At 41.3% G+C, this 21,143-nt stretch overlaps 1 protein-coding gene across 1 annotated transcript in view; it reads left to right on the top strand.

Annotated features, from left to right (window-relative positions):
* The first annotated feature begins 6,152 nt into the window (after positions 1-6,152).
* Positions 6,153-21,143, top strand: part of LOC120434683 — a 257,949-nt gene continuing 242,958 nt past the window's right edge. The window contains exons 1-4 of the mRNA XM_039602938.1: positions 6,153-6,294; positions 14,527-14,877; positions 16,015-16,344; positions 16,432-16,530. Coding sequence (XP_039458872.1) covers positions 6,258-6,294; positions 14,527-14,877; positions 16,015-16,344; positions 16,432-16,530 — 817 coding nt within the window. The 5' untranslated portion in view covers positions 6,153-6,257. The remainder of the gene's footprint in view (positions 6,295-14,526; positions 14,878-16,014; positions 16,345-16,431; positions 16,531-21,143) is intronic.

The following is a 21,143-nucleotide window of genomic DNA, read 5'->3' as shown; positions in this document are numbered from 1 at the left end:
AAGGAAATGGATAGCCCTACAAATCTGAGCTGTTGGTGTGTCCTTGGATTTTGTGGTATTAATATTCAGTTTTGGGCAAGTTACTCTGAAAAAGTTATTTGTTATAGATACTTCTTCAAAAAAGCAGATGAGTTAGTAACTGAGTTATAATATCATAAAAGTAACTAATTACCAGGTAAAGTAACTATTATTATAGTAACCATTAAAATAAGTAAGTAAAATAAAGTAACCAGTAAAAGGGTTGGATATGTAAAAGAACTTGAATCCTCTCTTAATGGAACATTACTACAACACTAAAATATATATTCAACTGTTTGTGATAAAACTGAGTATATAATTGAAATAAACTCACACTTAACATGAAACACTGTTCACTAATCTAAACTATTCAAGTGTGACTCTGTGATCATATGAAATAAAACACCAATCAGACAAACTGTAGATGGAACTATTTTTATTTTCAATAAATAAAACAATAAAACACAATAGATGTTTTAAACATTGCTTTTATCTCTTTAAGAGAAAATAATTTCTGTGCTTCCACTTAAAAATGCTACATTTGAATCTGGGCTCTCCATGACTTTGTCTCATCACTGTGCGAATCTGTTTGTCTGGCTCTGGTTGGTTGACCATGACTACTTTACTCTTCCTCAGCCAATCAGCAGCTCTCGTGCGATTGCTAATGTGAGGCAGCAAATCTTTCTTACAGAATCTCTACTGTGAGCCATCTTCCCTGAGATGATTCCTATATATCCTGATGGTCCTGACAAATGTGCCGGGTACCTGAAGGATGTGAATCCAATCTTGGCTGCTTACAGTTATGAAACACATTCATGTTTAATTTAAAATAATTTTCTATAAATCTGTGATCGGTTTTTGATTACTGTTTCCAAGATGGTCTTCATGCAAATCCTCTTTGTGTTTTTTAAATGTTATTTCCCTTTTTCAGTTTGCAGGGCAGCTCTGCACAGGTCCTGTCCACAGTGGGAACAATCCCGCACGTTCTCACTCCTTATGGACGCTTGGTCAGGTCCTTCTGCTTCACTTATCAACATGCCGGGTCATTAATCAGCGTGCAGGGGACTCTCACTGAATACTATAGAGCTCCTTAAACGTTGGTAACTGACAACATGAGACTGTTGTCTCTATATTTCTGTGGTTCTGAAATCACATTATAGTCACAAATACTGAACACAATAAATGATATCATGTAAACAACTGAGTGAAAATTACAGCAGATAAATTAATTCCAGGTATTACTTTAGTATCGGTTATTGCATTGATGAAGGAGCTGATGCATGCTGGGTAATGTCACAGCTAGAAACTGACTGACTTTGTTGAACTGGCTTTATAAAAATGTTCTAACATCCTTTTCATAGTTTCACAGTTTTTGAAATGATTAACTTTTTTTTTAACAGCTTTAAAATTTTTTGTCCAGCTTCTCTGATCCATGCAGTCATTTTACCATCTGCAGTTGGATAATCACACTCTTAACTATTTAAAATAAATAAATGAAAAGTTTAATGTGAGGTAAAGCACGTGTGGTGCTTGTTTAAGTTTATTACAAAACAGAAGGTGAGTTGCGTGTAAAAGTTTTTTTCATATTAAATCAGCGTCACTAACGTCATCATATGCGACCGTACCACAGGTAAGTAAAAACATCAATCTGTAGATTTTTTTTATTTTTGTAATATAAAACAAAAAATCCAGAAAGAGTCAGATCACAAAGTTGTTGTTAGAACTTCTAGGAGTGAAGAGGAGTGAATGGAGCGAAGGACTTAAAACATTTAAGCACTTAAATGCACACTTAAAACGTGTGCAGTCAGCTAGTGTAGAATTACAGGGATTATTTTACATAACCATCATCTTTATCATTGCATTAATTATCATTTCATCCAAGCATTTATTGAAGTTGCTGGCATTATGTTATAATTTGTATTACAGGGGTTATCATAATCACATAGTAACATGTTTATTACAGGTGCAGTTACAACCACTTTAAATCGTTGAGTTAAATCTATAATCTTAAAAGCTTATATGCTGAGTATATTGTTACAGTAAAATAGTAGCTGAGCAAAGGCCTGAATGTATTCAGCTTCTTGTTGCATTTGAGTTTGCCTAGCAACAGGTGACAGAAGGAGGACAAGTCCATGGGGAACTCAAAGGCCTGAGATCATCACCATATTTGGAAGAGGATGCCAGAAAGGGGAACTTCTGTGTCTGCATTTATTTCTTAGAATTGATCATTGTCTGTACAAGGGGCAAATAATGTTCTTAAGATGTGCTTGTAAACGCAAGAGGGGGCGTTACAATACCCTGATGTTATAAAAGCAATCTGAAGTGTATTTTGGGGTGGGGATTTACAACTGATGGTTTCCAGTGTACATCTCCCCACGCTGCGTGTATTCATTAAAATCAATTGTTTGACCGACCTCTTCTGGACCATCATTGTTTTACTCCCGTCCTCAATTTCGGACCCGTAACACTAGCTACATTAGTTTCTGTTAGCCAGTCAAGTTGAATGTCATCATCCAGACAGAGAAGTTTGCTCATGTTTCTTGTTGTCACCACTTTGTAAAGTTTGAGGATCTAATAAGGGTCAGTGTTGTAGGACTGGGTTGATGTTCAACATCTGGATATATTTTGATCTGTCAGTGTCTCTCTCTCTCTCTGGAGCTATGAAGTGGACAGAATGTAAAATCAAATCAGCTTTATTTCTCATTTCATGGATTTTATGCTTTATTTTAAACGTTAATACTTTTTTCTCCTCTTTGTAAGCTGGACTTGGAGTTTGTCAAGCTCACAGCAGGAAAGACGGATCGTTTTTATGAAGATGGGAAGCCAGAATCATTCTGAAACTCACATCAGAGGAAACAAGAACGTCCTCTCTGCTGAAGGACTTTGAAGAGAAGACTGAAGGTATTTTTCCATAAACATAAATCCCCCTCATGTGTACCGCTAGAAAGTGAAAACAAATGGATGATCAAATTAAGAAGTCTCCTTACTGTCTTTAGGTGACGAGTATGTGGATGTTTTTATGATGTTAATAGAAAAATAATAAGTTTTCTCCAGTTTTGTCTGAGAAGACAGTTTATCACATAGAAGCCAAAGGAGGAGCCTTTAGCCTCTGCATTTCTGATTTCAGCCATTCATAAAAAAGACAAAGTCATTTTTGTGAATGGCATTTTAATGTGATCATTATTTAACATTTAGCGTTTATTTCTGAAGTGATGGCTGCACGTTAGAGTCTGAAGCTTTAAACCCACACAAACAGTGGAAAAACATGCAAACTCCACACAGAACAACTCCGGCCTGATGGGGGAATTAAACTAGACCTTCTCGCTGTGAGGCAACGGTGCTAACCACTGCACCGCTGTGCAGAATGCTACCTTTAAAAAAGTCTGTAAATAAAAGAATCAGTGAAAAGGTGGCACTTCTAAATGATTTACTCTACAGATTACAAGTTTTACAGTTTTACTAAGTCTGTGCAGGTTTTCAGTCATAACGGCTTGAAGGCAACAGGGAACGTTCCCTCTAAGGTGGAAGAGAAAGAAAAGGAACATTAAAACATGTGGTTATTCAAACTGGGCCTTTATGAAACTAGTGAAGACACAACAGAAGGAGTCTGAGACAGCAAGCAGAGAAGGGAGCAACAGAAAGAACAACATCATCCCTTATGTAGCAGGTTTATCAGAGAAACTCAGGAGAGTCGTCTCCAAGCACGACATCCCAGTGTACTTCAGACCCAGCAACACACTCAGACACAAACTGGTTCACCCGAAAGACAAAACTCCAAAACACAGACTGAACAACGTGGTGTATGCTGTACAGTGCAGCGAGGAATGCTCAGACCTCTACATTGGAGAGACCAAACAGCCACGTCATAAACACACAACATAGAAGAGCCACCTCCACGGGACAAGACTCAGCTGTCCATCTGCATCTAAAGGTCAAAGGTCACTCTTTCGAGGACACCAATGTTCACATTGTGGACAGAGAAGACAGATGGTTTGAAAGAGGAGTGAAAGAAGCATCTATGTCCACTGTGAGCGACCATCTTTGAACAGAGGGCGGGGCTTACAACACCAACTGTCTGCCATCTATAATGCAGTCTGAGATCCTTCCCAGACGCCTCAACACCCACTCACAATCAGGTGACCTCAGCAGGTCACATGATAGGCTGAGGCAAGTCACACCTGTGATGGTAATGACCCACGCCATGTTTCACATGTTGGTTATGTGATGAGTCACATGATCAGTAGCCTGTCAATAACCCTCAGCACCACCTCCAAGGTGACAGCCCCTCTAGGAGTAACATACCTGAGACTCTCCAGGTATCACATGAGAGCAGAAACATCTTCCAAGAACCAACAAAGATCCTTCTTTAAGGTTTTACTACGCTGTCACCATCTTGAAGTCCAGGCTGGTGGAGCTTCTCTGGTTTTCCCAGCTGGAAATCTGATTTCTGACACTGAAATCTGACATTGAGGCTGTGGACAGCTACAGGTACCTTGGTGTTCATCTGAACAATAAACTGGACTGGACTCATAATTCAGACGCCCTCTACAGGAAAGGGCAGAGCTGTACCTGCTGCGGAGACTCAGGTCTTTTAGAGTGGAGGGCCCACTCCTGAAGACCTTCTATGACTCTGTGGTGGCCTCAGCCATCTTTAACGGTGTGGTCTGCTGGGGTGGCAACATCTCTGCCGGGGACAGGAAGAGACTGAACAGGCTGATCCGCAGATCCAGCTCTGTTCTAGGATGCCCTCTGGACCCAGTGGAGGTGGTGAGTGACAGGAGAATGGCGGCTAAGCTGTCATCCCTGTTGGACAACATCTCCCACCCCATGCATGAGACTCTGACAGCACTGAGCAGCTCCTTCAGTGGCTGCGGCACCCACGGTGTGGGACGGAGAGATTTCACAGGTCTTTCCTCCCCACTGCTGTCAGACTCCACAACAAAGACTTCAACTGATCAAACACACACATCCACACATGTGCAATAGCAATAACACTAAGTGCAATACCCTCTCTCTCTGGCATCATTGTATTATAATCATATTGTATATAGCATTTGTATTCTATGTTATTCAATTGTATATAGTATTTTATTTTATTTTATTTTAATTCTATTCTATTGTGAACAGTATCTTATGGATATATTATTCCAGTGTTTTTTCTCTAATTTTTCTGTGTAACTTTGCACTGTCCACTGCTGTAACAAAACAAATTTCCCATACGTTGAGCTTATAAAGGTTATCTTATCTTGTTATCTTATCTTATCCTATCTTCCCATTTAAGCTGGAATGAAGCATGTGTGCTGCTGGTTCAATGACTGTTCATAGGCTCTGATACGAAAACAGAGGATCCACCACAAATCACATCAGACTCATAAAAAGCATGACTACAATCTCATAGTTTTAATTATGCTTTGTTTTTACTGATTAAAAAATAAAAGTAAAATAAACAAAAATCCCAAAACAGATTCCCACTGATGTCAACATCTCCCATTGTTACTACTTAAATGTTTAGCAGAGTAAATTTTGAAGGATTCAACACAGACAATTAAATGTGAAAATGTCACATTTGACTTCTTTTCTCATCAATATATGAGCATTTATATCATAAATCACATTTATAAAAGGTTATGTCAGATCTCAAATTAATGAAAGTTATGATTTAAGTGAAAGTTAATGAAAGGTGATGATATTACTCTTAATTTATTAAGGTTATTCCATAACTCACATTATGTTATTAATCTGTTGCAGATCTTATTACTGCCTCATGAATCAGATTTTAACAGGATGTGTTCAGTTTAACCTTCTTACCACTATAAAGGCTGAAGCTTTAAATTATAATATTATAACAATGTTTTATTTTTATAAAACACATTTTAAATGGAAACGCTTTTATAATTTCACCATAACAAAGTTCACTTCCTGCATGAAGGTGATCCACAGCTCCATGAAGTATTCACACAAACATCACTGAGCCTCAGACTTTCTTTAACAGGCCTGTCAGACCACAATGATCCAGCTGTTTGTGTTCATGTGCCACATTTATACGTTTTATTTAAAATCTACTTCACACACATTTTATTATCTGATATCTGCCACACACGGAGACTTCCTGTTAAACAGAAAGTAACCTTTGTGCGTGGGCGTGTTTGGGAGCTGCAGGTGTGTCCAGGTGTGGGTTCGTTGGGTCAGCAGAGGATTTAACGGGACTTTGTGTCGGTTTGAGTTGTTTTTAAAGGAGGATGAAGACGCTGGTGGTGTTCCTGCTCCTCATGAACGGTAAGAAAGTCTCTGTTTAACCTGCAGCAGCTCCGCAGACAGTCCTCTGTGACCGGAAGTGCTACACTCAGGTGCAGCTCGCGCCTCTGACGTCATGGAAATTCACACAGTGTTGGAAATACAGATTTAATGATGAGGCTTTAATAGTAAAAGTATGAGGGAAGGTTAGAAACAGACCAGACTAACAGACTGTGGACTTTGTAGTCACAGATTGGACACTTCCGGTATGGCAGAGCTAGCTAACCATGCTAAAGTAGCCTCGTGTCTGCGCTGTTTCCGGTCTGAGCCGAGCTCATTCAGCCCTCTGAGCTCCGTTTCTCCGCACTAAACACAGCACAGGTGCACCTGATCAACGGTGATGCAGGATTGAGACATTTATACCACAGGTGCATCTACTGGGAGGCTGAGGGGAGCACTGGTGGCTGTCAGTATTTTTCACAATATAATAATGTTTTTGTGTTTGTCTGCTTTTCCAAAAGAAATACAAAATGATGCTGATTAATAGTTCTGATTATATCCAGAGAATGAGCTGGATCAATGAGTCTGAAAGATCGTCCACTTGATTAAATCTCTCTGTTTTCCATCCATGGAGATCAGGATCCTGGGTGTTCAACTCGGCTCCTTGACTTTGTCCCCTTTACTCTGTCGGGCCCCTGCTGGGGTGTGTGAGGCACCCTTGAGTCTCAGGATTCTGGGCCTGGTGCGTGGTCTGCTCTGGCATAGCCAGCTGCCGGTGGAGCCTGCAGGCACATCGTCAGGGCCCCCTGGGGCTTCTGCACTGTGTCTGCTGGCTGACCCCCATCCAGGGGTCTGCTTTGCTCTTTTCTGAGTAGGTAGTGCAATTCCCCCTGCGGTGAGCCTCTTTGGGCTCTCATACTCTGGGGGCATCTAGATGTCTGGAACCTGCATCTCCTCCATGCCTGCTTCATCTCCTGGGGGGGGCGGGGCTATGGCTCCACATACCCACTATTAGACAGTTACATGGTAAAAGCTTGTGAACACAAGCACGATACACACACAGGTGTACACACGCGTACTCACAGACACACTATCTTGGTTGGCTGCTGCCTCTAAACATATCATGTAGTCCTGTGTGCTGCTCAGTGTGTCTTATAAGCAGGTTTGGAGCAGAGCCTCAGTGTTTCTTTCTCTCTCTCTCTCCTTCTCTAAACTTCCTCACCAATTTCTTTCTTTCTTTTTCTTTTCTTCGGAAGGTCTTTTCTGATCTCAAATAAAAAATCCTAATAAATTTCTAATAAAATATGACTGATAGCAAAAGCAGTAATGATGCACTTTGGAAAATAATTCTTTGGGGCATTTTTTTGGCCTTCAGACAATAATTCTCATTCTCGTCTTGTCCTGTGCAGCTACACTGCCGGACAGGACAGGCAAAAAAAAGAATAATCAGGGCTGTCAGTGTTAACGCATTTAAGCCCCATTAACACGTTAACACAATCTTCATGACTAACGCGATTAACAATTAAGCCATCTGAGCGCAGACTGACTCAAAATCCCTGAAATGTCTCTGTCAATGCATTTTGGGCAGTTTGTCTAAAGCTTGTGCAGAAGCCCCCCTGCTGGCTGAGCCCCATCCAGGGGTCTGCTTTGGTCTTTTCCGAAAGAAAAGAGAAAGACTGCAGCAGTCCAGGAGTTTGGTTAATTGTCTTTAATTAAGTCCCACAAAAGAATTGTTTACATGAAAATGTTTGTGAGGCTTAATCTGAATTCGGTGCAGCCAAACTTGAACTTCTTGTTTTATAGTAAACAGCACGTGTGACTATAAACATGGTTTTCTGGAAACAGAAATGGGCAATTTTATAATTAGTAGAGTCACAGATAACTAGGAAAACAATCACAACACACCATCTACTCAACACAAGCAATATCTCACAATGTCCACAAGGGGTCACTGCAGACCCAAAATTGGCTAAATAGCACGTCTTAAGCTGGGCATACACTGTGCGATTTTTTTTTCAGTCGCGTTATTCAGCTCCTGCTCAAACTGCACGATTGACTCGCAGGGGTTAGAAGTTCGTAGTTCACGATGCAGGGTCTCACACTATACCGCCCGATGCTCTGATGCGACCCGAGTGCTCACACTGTGCGTCCATAAAAATGAAGGTTATAACAGAAAATCTGTTGTTCGCTCTCCCTCTCTGTCTTTCACTCACACAGACACGCACACCACCACCATCAACTTTGCTAAATTGCTGATGAAAAACATTGATCAGGCAGCTGTGATTGAGCAGCAATGTAGATTCAACTATTTTCACGGTTGTTGTGGTCGTGATGATTTTGTGAGGCCACATGGAAAAGGCTCGGATGAGCTTTCCAAAGTTCTACAAGTGCCTCCATCGCTTGTGTCCAGATCACACGCTGCACTGCCGTGCTACTCCGTCTTTTTCACTGACGTTTATGTGTTTGCGCGTGCGCAGTGTGAGCAGCTGCGGTGACACCCTCATGACGGTCGTGAGGATTTCAAACAGGTTTGAAATCCTCACGACCAAGCGATTGATGATCGGGAGCTGGTCGTGAGGTGTTAGTCGCTTCTCGTTACCCCATGTATACTGCACAAAGCACGATGCACGATGAAGGCCAAAAATTGGGCCGATCATCAAAACGGTCGCACGACTGAAAAATCGGCTCAAAATGGGCCAAAAATCGCACAGTGTATGCCCAGCTTTACAAGTTGCTAATAGTGAGGCATAAATATGACAAGCTAGCAACAGTTAAAGGAAACCATAGAAAAGTCCTTTATTCCTCATCCCGCTGATTGTAGTCATTGCAGGAGATTACAGCCAGATTATAATCAGGATCATGTTAATGAATCTGCCAAAGTAAGAACACTTACAGATTCATCAACTCACTCAGTCACACAAAACTGCATTATAGCTGCGTTACAGCAGCTCCTTCAGTCATTCCCACTCTGTGTGCTGAGCACGTGACCACTGGTGCGCTTGTTTCCTTTGGGTGCGCTTGATTCTTGCTTCTAGACATCCTGAGGCCAAGTCAGAGCAGGAAATTGGAACAATGTTTTTGTGCAAAGCTAACTGACCCTTGTGCTGTATTAACATAATGATAAAATCATATCAGTATATGTGAGTACAAACTTTAGTCTAACTGTTTTATTCTAATTGTATTCAGCTTGAACCAGAAGAAAAAGAAGGAAAATAAAACTATATTTCTATTTCCTGTTGCTACATTGTAGAGGGCGACTTTGCCTCTAAACAGGAACATGTGTACAGTCCTGCATCAGCAGCTTCATTCTTATACAGACCTTTCTACTCTGTTTGTTAAACTGAGCTCTATGTTTGCTACATAGCAGTCAATAAATCCAGTTTTTATACCACAGTTAAGTTAATGTAGTTAAATCTGTGTATTTGTAACTCAAATATTCAGTGATCTGTTTTAAACAGAAACCTGACTTTGACATATTTAAGTTGGTATGAACACAGTCAGAGCTGCTGCTGCTTTTATTGTTCTGTTGCTTTTTAAAAGCTTTCTGTGCAAATCAATAGAAATATTTATTGTTGCATTTTAAAGCTGACAGCACAGCAGCAGCATGAAGAGTGTTTGCTCAGGAAATACACGGGTCCCTGAAGAGTTCAAACAGGAAGTATTCCTGCATTAAATCTGCAGTTCAATCATCAGCAGCTCTCAGGTTGAATCAAAGCACAGATTACTGTCAGTGTCATCTGTCACCAGGCAGGTTTTAACAGGCGTGTAAGCCACATATTATTATAACACCCTTTTATATTTGTATGATAAACACATGTCATTTAGTTGTGTTTGGTCTTTAACTTGTGCTCAGTTTGCACAATGAATTCATGATGGAAATCTCTAATAAACTATCAAAATAGACACTATTTTCCCCCCAACACACTCTCTGTTGGTGGCTGGTACCCCCATCCTCTGGTGAGTTGGTGGTTCTTGGTGCTTGGGTGTTCTAGCTAATGGCTGCTAGGCGGGGCCTGGCCCCCTGGCTCCATCAGGCCCCCGCTTGGGGGTGAAGGGGCCCTTGGGTCTCGGATCTCTGGGCCCGTGGCGCGCTCTGGTCTGCCACAGCGGCTGAGATTCTGCAGGCTCTTCACCGAGGCCCCCTGTGACTTCAGCACCATGGCTGCAGTTTCTTTGTTGTCTGGTTTTGTTATATGTGTGTGTTTGATTCTTTTTTGTTTGTTTGTTTGTTTTTTAAGCAGGTTTGGAGCAGATCCTGTGTTTTTTTTTTCTTTTTCTTTTCTGTTCTGATTCTAATATCTCAAAATAAAAAATCCTAATACATTTCTAATAAAATATGACCATTATAGCAAAAGCAGTAATGATGCACTTGGGAAAATCACAACACATGTAAGAAGTAGAAAGTTCAGATATGCGTTTAAACTTGTAGGGAGTAAAAACTAGTTAAAGAAACTACTCAGGTAAAGTACAGATACCTTAAAATTGTACTTAAGTACTTACTGCCCAACTCTGGAGAAGAGAAGTTTTTTATTACTCACGTTATGTAAATAATAATGTAAACTTTATTGATCCCCGTGGGTAAATTCCTCTCTGCATTTAACTCATTCACTCAGTGAAGCAGTGGGCAGCCATTGGGCGCCCGGGGAGCAGTGTGTAGGGACGGTACCTTGCTCAGGGGTACCTCAGGGTAGCTGTTCAGGGGAATCAAACCCCCGACCTTCCGATCATGGGCCACCACTCTACCTACTGAGCTATCCCTGCCTGATAAATTAGTTAGCTGTTAGAATTGTCATCAGTTACTATGAATCTATGTAATAAATATACACTAATAATGTAACATTACAGTATTAACCTGAATGAGTTTTGCCTCCTGAGGGTTACAGCTGTGTATGATGTGTTTAACAGGCACAAACTAAGATTTACAGACATGTTCATCCAAACTTAACATTAAATACACCTCCATGAGTCACCTGATACACACCTGTGCACGTGTAGTTTTGGGACTCTGTCAGCTTTCAGTGAGCTCACATTTAGGCTGCGTCCACACGTACACGGGTATTTTTGAAAACGCAGATTTTTCTATGTTTGCACCTTTCGTCCACACGTAAACGGCGTTTTCGATCACTGAAAATGGAGATTTTTTAAAACTCCTGCCAGGGTGGAGATTTTCAAAAAGTCAGTTTTTTGCTTTTACGTGTTGACAAGGAAAACAGAGATTTAGTCACACGACGTCAAAGGAGTGCGCCTTTTTCGACGTGACGCTGTGCGCCATGTTATTGTTTACATGAGATTAATTTCTATAATGGTGGATATACACAAAATACTGTTGCTGTGAATCTGACTATCTGCAGTTTTTACACACGTACATATACACAGTTACTGTCCCTCCATTCACAAAGACAGGGACGTCAGAGTGAACTTCTCCATTCAACACAGACGCTCTCACAGCCTAAATCCAGACACCACGTCGTTGTCGGTTTAGTATAAATTTAATTTGTATTTAATTAAAATTTATGCATATTGTATGCATTTGTTCATTCCTAAGTTGTGAGTCTACAGCAGCCAGAATACTGTTTTTGGTTATTAACATTTGAAATGATGAAGACACTTGAAAACACAAAAACTTTTCAGCAGTATTTAAAGTTTGCATAAAACCCTGCTTACTCTTTCCCTCCCAGGCTTCTAGACTTCTGATTGGCCAACATTTCTACACGGCGTGGATTTGACATGTTCTTGACAGTGTTTGACTGCGTTTTTGGTGTTTACATGTGGACGGAGATATTTTTCAAAACTGCACGTGTGGACGGGATTTTTTAAAAAAACAAAAAAGGAAAATTTCAGTTTTCCAAAGTACGTGTGGACGTAGCCTTAGTGTGTGCAGCCAAACATGATGGCAGACTGCCACAGATCACTTCTGAGGAAAGAGGAGGCGTTCAGCTTCCTCATAGTTTCACACCTGCATGAAGCAGCCTCACCCTGACAGCTTCAAATCACTGTGTCAGCTGATCACTTCCTGTCCTGTGATTGGCTGAGCTTCAGGCCTTCTCTCAGTCAAACTGGAAACAGGGATTGAGACAGTGTGAGGGTTTGTGGAGTGCCACAGTGCTGTAATGAATACTGTAGTGGAAGAAGTTCTTTCACACTCTTCATCCTGGAGCTGCTTTATGTCCATGATCTGCATGGAAACACATCTATGGAGAGCAAATCCAGCTGCTGAGGGTCACATCTGCATCATTGTAGCTACAGTGGATGTTTCAGTGTCAGGACCAGAGATGGGCAGTAACGCATTACTTGTAACACAGCAGAAAATAAATAAAATCAAAGACTAGCGGTCCTGTTGCTCTATTTTCACCTATAAAGCAGGAGTGGGGTAGGCGGAGGTTTACCCTGGTGCAGGTGTGCCGCAGCGGTCAGTGGAAGAATCCGCGAGTTTCTCTGTGAGTTTCCCATTACTTCGTAGCACTTGTAACGCATTACTGTAATCTGATTACTTTTTTCAAGTAACGAGTAAAGTAAGGGATTACTATTGCAAAAATGGTAATTAGATTACTGTTACTTTCACGTAAGCACGCTGCGTTACTGCGTTACTAAAACCGTGATTTTTTGCGAGAATGTCTCATGACAGTGACGTAAGCGAGTGCGACGTTCGTGACAACAGCTGTCTGCAGATCAACAATGGATAATATATCGAGTGCGTTAGAGAGTATGAGCGTGCAGCGTTTCAAGCGTGGAAGTACTGACCTTATTTTGATTTTGATTCCATAAAAAGTGACAAAAACATTAGTGTCCGTTGTGCGTGGGAAGAAAACTTCTTTTTACAGCGGAAAAAAACCCCCCTAAACTTCCAAGCAAGCACCGAGTGTGCTACGAAGTAATGGGAAACTCACAAAGAAACTCGCGGATTCTTCCACTGACCGCTGCGGCACACCTGCACCAGGGTAAACCTCCGCTTACCCCAGTCCTGCTTTACAGGTGAAAATAGAGCAACAGGACCGCTAGTCTTTGATTTTATTTATTTTCTGCTGTGTTTTACTTGCATCTATTTGAAAGAGTGAGTGTAAAACACAAAAAATATTTTATTTTATGTGCTGGAATGTGCAGAAAATAGGTTTAAATGTTAAACAAATTTCTTCCAGTCAGAGAATGTTGCATATAATTAAATTTTTGCTTGATGCATAAAGTTTAAAGATTTAAAGTTTAAAGTTTTAAAAAGAGACGTTTCCATTTGATTACATTTTGTATGATGAATTATGCAGAAAAAGTAGAATTGGGCTGAAAGATCTATCGCTTTATCACCTATTCAGGTTGTAAATCGTGTTTTTGAAAAGTAACTAAGTAACTAAGTAATTAATTACTTTTGAAAATAAGTAATCAGTAAAGTAATGGGATTACTTTTGGGGGGAAGTAATCTGTAATTAGTTACTGATTACTTTTTTCAAGTAACTTGACCAACACTGGTCAGGACTGAAGGTGGAGCTTTGTGCGTGTCAGGGTGAGGCCGCAGCAGCCGCCTCCGACCGGAGCGCTCAGGCGTGAAACTAGGAGGAAAGCCGACATAGTTTCTGATTGTGACCCACACCCGTCTTCACACCTTGGCTTATGTGATTAGGTAGAGGATCATGAGGGGGTCCATTGTCCGTCTTGGGGGGGACACTCCCACAGGGCTTAAATCTGGGGCTCTCCATGATTTGACCCTAGAACTGAAGAAGCTTCTCGGATGAGAAATGCACGTTTTCAAGCAACTTCAAAAAGTCCAGACACTTTTCTTTCTAAGCTCCTGAGACTACCATGACCTGGATGACTGAGAACCTTCACAGACAGATTGTTGAGGTTACACATTTGTTGATTATGATTGTAATCTAGAAGTAATGAGAAAAGGACATTTACTTTGTGACTGGACCATATAAAGAATCAAGCCATGACCGGCTTTGTGGTGGGTCAGTGATGGTCTGGGGAGATATGGATGGGGGGTTGCACAGACCTCTACAGACTAGAAAATTTGTTTTATTCTTTTTAATTTTCTTCTAGAGAAATAGTTTACCCACCAAATACGTTTTTGCTTTTACATGTCTCCCCAGCCTTTTTACTAATTTGTAAAAGCAGATTAATTTTTTTTTTCTTTTACCACTGATTAAATCTACCTTTTCATGGCAAGGTTGACTGTAAAAGTTGTCTTTCTGGTTCCTTAAGATAATGCGACCTGCACTTCACCATGTGGGCAATAAAGTTAGAAACATGCAGTTAATTTCAGTTTCTCTTTGTGTTTTCTCCCAGTTTCCCAGCATGCTCTGACTATGTTGTTAGAGGTTAACAAGGGGGTAGAGTCTGTCCTGCTGCCCTGCCAGTACTCCGGTATTATACCTGAGATAAATCCCATTGTGATGTGGACTCGCTATGATCTCAATCCCAAATCTGTCCACTTACAACGAGAAGGAGGAGATGATCTTGGAGAGCAAAACCAGCATTACAGAGGGCGCACATCAATGAGGCCTGATGCTCTGGACACTGGAGACTTCAGCCTCACTCTGAGAAACCCAGAACTGACTGACAGCGGCAACTACACCTGCTCCTTAGCTGATATAAAAGAAGAGCTGAGATGGACGGATATACAGCTTGAGGTCAAAGGTCAGCAATTAACCCTGACTGATTAGTTTAAAAAAAAAACCTGCCTGCTCATATTTTGCTTGAGTTATATATACAAGCTGTACAGTAACTCTCAGGCTTCAGGGGACTGGAGACTGAGAAACACACATACATGTGGGGACAGGCTGTGGTTTAGGAGGTAGACTTAATTATCCACCAAGGTCAGTGGTTTAATCCTAGCTATAGATAGTCAGTTTGTTAAGTGCACTTTTTCAACTGCTTGTTAATGCAAATCTCTAATTCATTTATGCAAACACAGTTCACAAGGCAAAGGCAGTGAGTGCAGTGATTTAAGTCCATAACTCCTTAGTTTCACAGAAATCCAGAAACCCCCTGGGGTTTTCTGGAGGTTCCTGCTGGAAAATTACATGCCAAAAGTGAACTGACTATTTCTCTGCAATCACAAACTCAGTGTAAACTATGTAAGTATCAAAATAAACACTTCAGAGGTGCAAGTATAACAGCAAATACCTTTGTGTCAAAGTAACTGAGGATAAAACAGAAAAATATGAATGAGATTTTCCTAGCCTGGCTTTTTATAGCAGATAACCGCCTTAAAAATATTCTGCAGTAGATCAAAAATACTAGAAAACCATGAATCAACATATGAACATTACCTGATGCTGCTGAAGTGAAGCAGAGCAAAGTTACAGAGGTTTGATTAGAGACACAGCTAGCACAATAGCAAATGGGATTCCATGAAGATGGAAGACCTGAACTGGGAACAGCTGGGTAATACAACCTTGATGCCAATAAAGCAATCATATGCAAGACTGTATTCTGATATGTTGACATTTCAATTTTGAATCTTTTAACATTACCAACCGTAGTCTTAAAACTTCTGCTTAGTCACCTTTCCTGCTCTCTTGATGTGTCAACAAATGTATTTCACAGTTATGTAGGAATTCTGATTCAGTGAGGGTAGCATGGTTGCAGTGCACACAGTCACAGACTACCAGTGTATCTCCAAAGAGCTATGTTGTTAATTGAGACAGTGTACAAAGTATGTGGTACAACCGGTCCGTGGGCCACCCTTGACCTTTCTGTTGTTGGTCCGTCAGCTAGCGGCAGAGAAGGGCGAAGTTATAACATACAAAGTGTGGTTTATTGTCCTCTCAGACCAGCAGGTGGAGGTAAAGGTGGAGGAAGGCTCAGAGTCCGTCCTCCTGCCCTGCAAAACAAAACCCGACCTGCCCGAGGACACCAGAGTGGAGTGGACTCGCTCTGACTTGGAACTTCTATTGGTCCATGTGTATTCAAACGGTGACCACATTAAGAACCAGGATGGTGTTTATAGAGACAGAACAAGGATGAATGAAGACCTGCTGAAAACTGGAGACCTCAGTCTGACCCTGAAATACCCCACAGAGAGAGACAGTGGAGGATACATCTGCACCATCTACAGGGACAAAGACATCCTGAGACAGAAAGTAGTGCTGCAGGTCAAAGGTCAGTGCTATAGATACAGGTCAAAGATCACTGCTCCAAATTAAGGTCAGAATTCAGAGATAATTTCTTTTTTATCTTTCACCACAGAACCATTTCCATCCTGGGCCACAGCTCTCTTGGTTCTCCTGGTTCTTCTTGTGGTTTCTGGAGGTCTTTTATTTCATTTCCGACAGTATTTCATGTCAGGTGAGTGTCTCCTACTACGCTACCCGTAATGCTGATGGTTAGCAGGTGTCCTCTGTTGGCTCCTTGACTGTGGCTCACAAAAAAAAATGTTCCAGAAGCTGAAAGAGTTGAGAGTTGCGAACAGCAAATACAGAGAGCTGAAGAGAAACTTCCAGGTTTGTTCCAGAAGTGCAGTTGATGTCTTTACAGCTCATGTTATGTTCTGCTGACCTCTCAGTTTACAAGGTGGAGGTGGAGGAGGGGGTGAAGTCTGTCCAGCTGCCCTGCAAAACCACAGTTCACATACCTGAAGATGCTAAAGTGGAGTGGAGAAACAGTTATGGGACAGTCCACGTGTATCAAAACGGCTCTGACCAGACTCAAGAACAGCACCAGATTTTTCAAAGCCGAACAAATATGAAGAGAAACCTGCTGAAAACTGGAGACCTCAGTCTGACCATGAAATACCCCACAGATGGAGACAACTACACCTACACCTGCACCGTCTACAGCAGGGAGGGAAACATCCTGATGCAAAAAAAAGTGCTGCTCCATGTCAGAGGTCAGTGCCCCAAATATAGATCAGGCTCATCATAATGTTTGACTCATTATCAATCAGATTAAAGCCCGTCCCTTCCTTCAGTGCAATCATCACAGACATAAATGTCATGGTAATTTTGCTAATCAGGGTTAGCATGTTAGCCTGCCAGCAGTGTTAGCACAAGTGCAATGTTGTAGGTCTGTACGTTAATACGTTTGTTGATGTGGAGAATCTAACAGATGGAAGCATGTGTAGCTCATGCTAAGAAAAGTTTAAGGGCTCATATTTGTGTCCAAAACGTGAAAGCTCTTTGAAGCAGCTTAAACAGGTGACTGTCAGGTTAAAGATGTTTGGTCTTTTTTGGATAGTACAGTGAGCCAGAGACAGGAAAGCAGGAAGAAAGACTGAGGAGTGGACATAGAACAAAGGGCTGTTACTAAAGCCAGGCTGCTGCTGTTGGGCCTTCGCTCTGCTACATTGACACATGTTCTACAGGCTGAGCTACAGGCTAGCTTTGAATAACTCCTTTAGCACATTAGCAAAGAGAGCCTTCATGATGGAGAGGAGACGTCAGCTCCTGCCATGTGCGCTTTAATAAAACAGGAAGTTGAACAGGTGGAGGCTCAGTAGCACATCACAGCACATCTGTAAGAAATCACTTGCTTGGCTGAATGCACAAAGTTGAAGTAGCAGTTTTTCTAATGCACCACCTTCATGTTTCCTTCATATTTGAATCCCCCTGTAGATACTGACAGGTAACCATGTCACACAGAGCTCAAGCCTTTGAATCCAGCTGTGATTGTTGATTTTCTATTGAATGGACTTTTTCAAATCCAGCTGTGGGCCTGTGTTTGTGAGCTCATTAACAGCTGTTTATTTAGAGATACGTGGTCCTCACAGGACAGCTGAAACTAAAGGCCTTTCACATAGGAAGTGGCATGTGCCTTGCAGATCACTAGCTGGGGAGAATGGCCCAAACTTTGTTCCTGCTCTGCATGTAATTGATGTGTCTGTGCCTTCTCTTTCATCCTTGACATGTTTAGCCGCATGTTCTCCTTAAATTGCTGGCTGTCTGAGTGGTGTCCCAGAAACGATGTGGGATTCATAGATAATTGGCAAACCTTCTGGAGGAAACCTGGTCTTGTTAGGAGAGACGGCATCCATCCCACTTTGGATGGAGCAGCTCTCATTTCTAGAAATATGGACCAATTTATTAAACCCCCCAAAATATGACTATCCAGAGTTGGGACCAGGAAGCAGAGTTGCAGTCTTACACGCCTCTCTGCAGCTTCTCTCCTCCTGCTACCCCCCCAAAAACCCATCTCCATAGAGACTGTGTCAGCTCCCAAACAGACAAAAAACAAACTAAAACCCAGCAATAAACAACTTAAACATAAAAAATCACAAAGAAAGAACAATACAGTATCCACATCTGAACCAAAGAGTAAAACAGTGAAATGTGGATTATTAAATATTAGGTCTCTCTCCTCCAAGTCTCTGTTAGTACATGACTTAATAATTGATCAACAAATCGATTTACTCTGCCTTACAGAAACCTGGTTGCAGCAGGATGATTATGTTAGTTTAAATGAATCAACACCCCGAGTCATTCTAACTACCAGAAACCTCGAAGCACAGGCCGAGGGGCGGTGTGGCAGCAATTTTTCACACCAGTCTATTAATTAACGAAAGACCAAGACAGACTTTTAATTCATTTGAAAGCCTGATGCTTAGCCTCGTCCACCCCAGCTGTAAAACTCAGAAACCAGTCTTACTTGTTATCATCTATCGTCCACCTGGGCCTTACACAGAGTTTCTCTCTGATTTCTCAGACTTTTATCTGATTTAGTGCTCAGCTCAGATAAAATAATTATTGTGGGTGATTTTAACATCCATGTAGATGCTAAAAATGACAGCCTCAACATCGCATTTAATCTGTTATTAGACTCAATTGGCTTCTCTCAAAATGTAAAAGAACCCACCCACCACTTTAATCACACTCTAGATCTTGTTTTAACATATGGCATAGAAACTGAAGATTTAACAGTGTTTCCTGAAAACCCTCTGCTGTCTGATCATTTCCTGATAACATTTACATTTACAATAACTGATTACACAGCAGTGGAGAGTAGACTTTATCAAAGTAGATGTCTTTCTGAAAGTGCTGTAACTAAGTTTAAGAATATAATCCACCCACTGTTATCATCTTCAATGCCCTGTACCAACATAGAGCAGAGCAGCTATCTCAACGCTACTCCAACAGAGGTCGATTATCTTGTTAATAATTTTACCTCCTCACTACGTACGACTCTGGATACTGTAGCTCCTGTGAAAACTAAGGCCTCAAATCAGAAGTACCTGACTCCGTGGTATAATTCTCAAACACCTATCCTAAAGCAGATAACTCGTAAGCTGGAGAGGAAATGGCGTGTCACAAATTTAGAAGATCATCATTTAGCCTGGAGAAATAGTTTGCTGCTTTATAAGAAAGCCCTCCGCAAAGCCAGAACATCTTACTATTCGTCACTGATTGAAGAAAATAAGAACAACCCCAGGTTTCTCTTCAGCACTGTAGCCAGGCTGACAAAAAGTCAGATCTCTGTTGAGCCAACAATCCCTTTAACGTTATTTATTTGTAAAAAATGTTTGGAATCATGTATGATTTTCGTTCCACTCCTCACGTGTACACCACTTTGTATTGGTCTTTCATGTGGAATTCCAATAAAATTGATTCATGTTTGTGGCTGTAATGTGACAAAATGTGGAAAAGGTCAAGGGGGCCAAATACTTTTGCAAGCCACTGTATCTGAGTTTTAGTGTGTCTGCAAATCAGATCATGTTGGAATGTACAGAGCTGTTGTGTGGAGTTCCTCAGGGCTCCATGCTGGCACCTATTCTGTTTTTAATATACATTCTACCTTTAGGCCAGATAATACGGCAGTTTCCTGAAGTTTCTTATTGTGGGGTCTGTCTGTCACAGACCCACCGCTGGAACGAGACAACAGCAAAAAGCATTGAACACCAAGCAGAGCTCTTTGATCTCGTGCACGAGGGAGAGAACTATGACAAGTGCCGTTCCTTCGCGTGACCCCAGTCGCTCTCGTCTGCTCTCTCGTAACACTGCTCTTTATTGTGGTTACATGACTATGCATAAGTTCATTAACATATGACATTTTATATAGGTGTACATGTGAACAAAGAGTACCAGTGTGTGTACGCATAGGCGTGCGTGTGTGTGTGTGTGTGTGGTGGTGGTGGTGGTGGGGGGGGGGGTCAAGATGTGACCCTGTGAAGACTCCCAAAGCTGGTGCCAGGAGTCCAGCGGTCCACCTAAACAAAGGGCTCTTATACTTAAACAGATACACAGTAGGTGTCCTCCTATACCATAAATCAGTAAGTATGACCTCTCTCATGACCCCAAGTTGTGTGTGCATGCCAGAGTGCTCTGGGAGGCACACAGTCTTTCTTACCTTTCTCGTAAAGCACTTTGCACATGTCTGTGAAAGGTGCTATATAAATAAACTTTACTTACTTACTATTATTGTAGGGTCTACCTTAAAATATAAAGCACCCTGAGGCGACTGTTGTTGTGATTTGGAGCTGTGTAAATAAAACTGAATTGAACTAAATTAAATCCTTAAAAAAAATAAAGCGCTGGCACTATCTCTACTAGTGAAAGGAAGGTACAACTGAGGTATTCAATTAACTTTTTTGAGTACCAAAAATTTAAGTAGAACCATCATCCCAAAATTATGTCTTCCATGTTTTTGTTCACTAAGTGATTGAACTGGTTTTTTCTATTTTGTGTGTATGTGTACATCACATGACACAGCGGTCAAAGTTCAACCCAGCTGAACTCTGTAGTTGATAGACAAGCTCTGCAGAACTGTTTGGTCTGAAAGCTCCTTCTGTGTCAGAGTGTAATACGAGAAGTTCTATTTCAGTAAACAAAAAGCTGCTGAACTTTGACCTCCAGGAGAAAACTAGATCATCAATTCGGTGAGAGAACATGGGGGAATTTGAAAGTAGCTTTTGTTCTGTTCTCAGAGACTGAAGTTTTGTCCTGTTTTCTTCATCCTGCAAATCCTGCATG

The sequence above is a fragment of the Oreochromis aureus genome, linkage group 3 (genome assembly GCF_013358895.1).
Source record: "Oreochromis aureus strain Israel breed Guangdong linkage group 3, ZZ_aureus, whole genome shotgun sequence".
Taxonomy (NCBI): domain Eukaryota; kingdom Metazoa; phylum Chordata; class Actinopteri; order Cichliformes; family Cichlidae; genus Oreochromis; species Oreochromis aureus.
The sequence above is the reverse complement of the archived record's forward strand: the minus strand, read 5'-3'. Positions and strand labels throughout refer to the sequence as shown.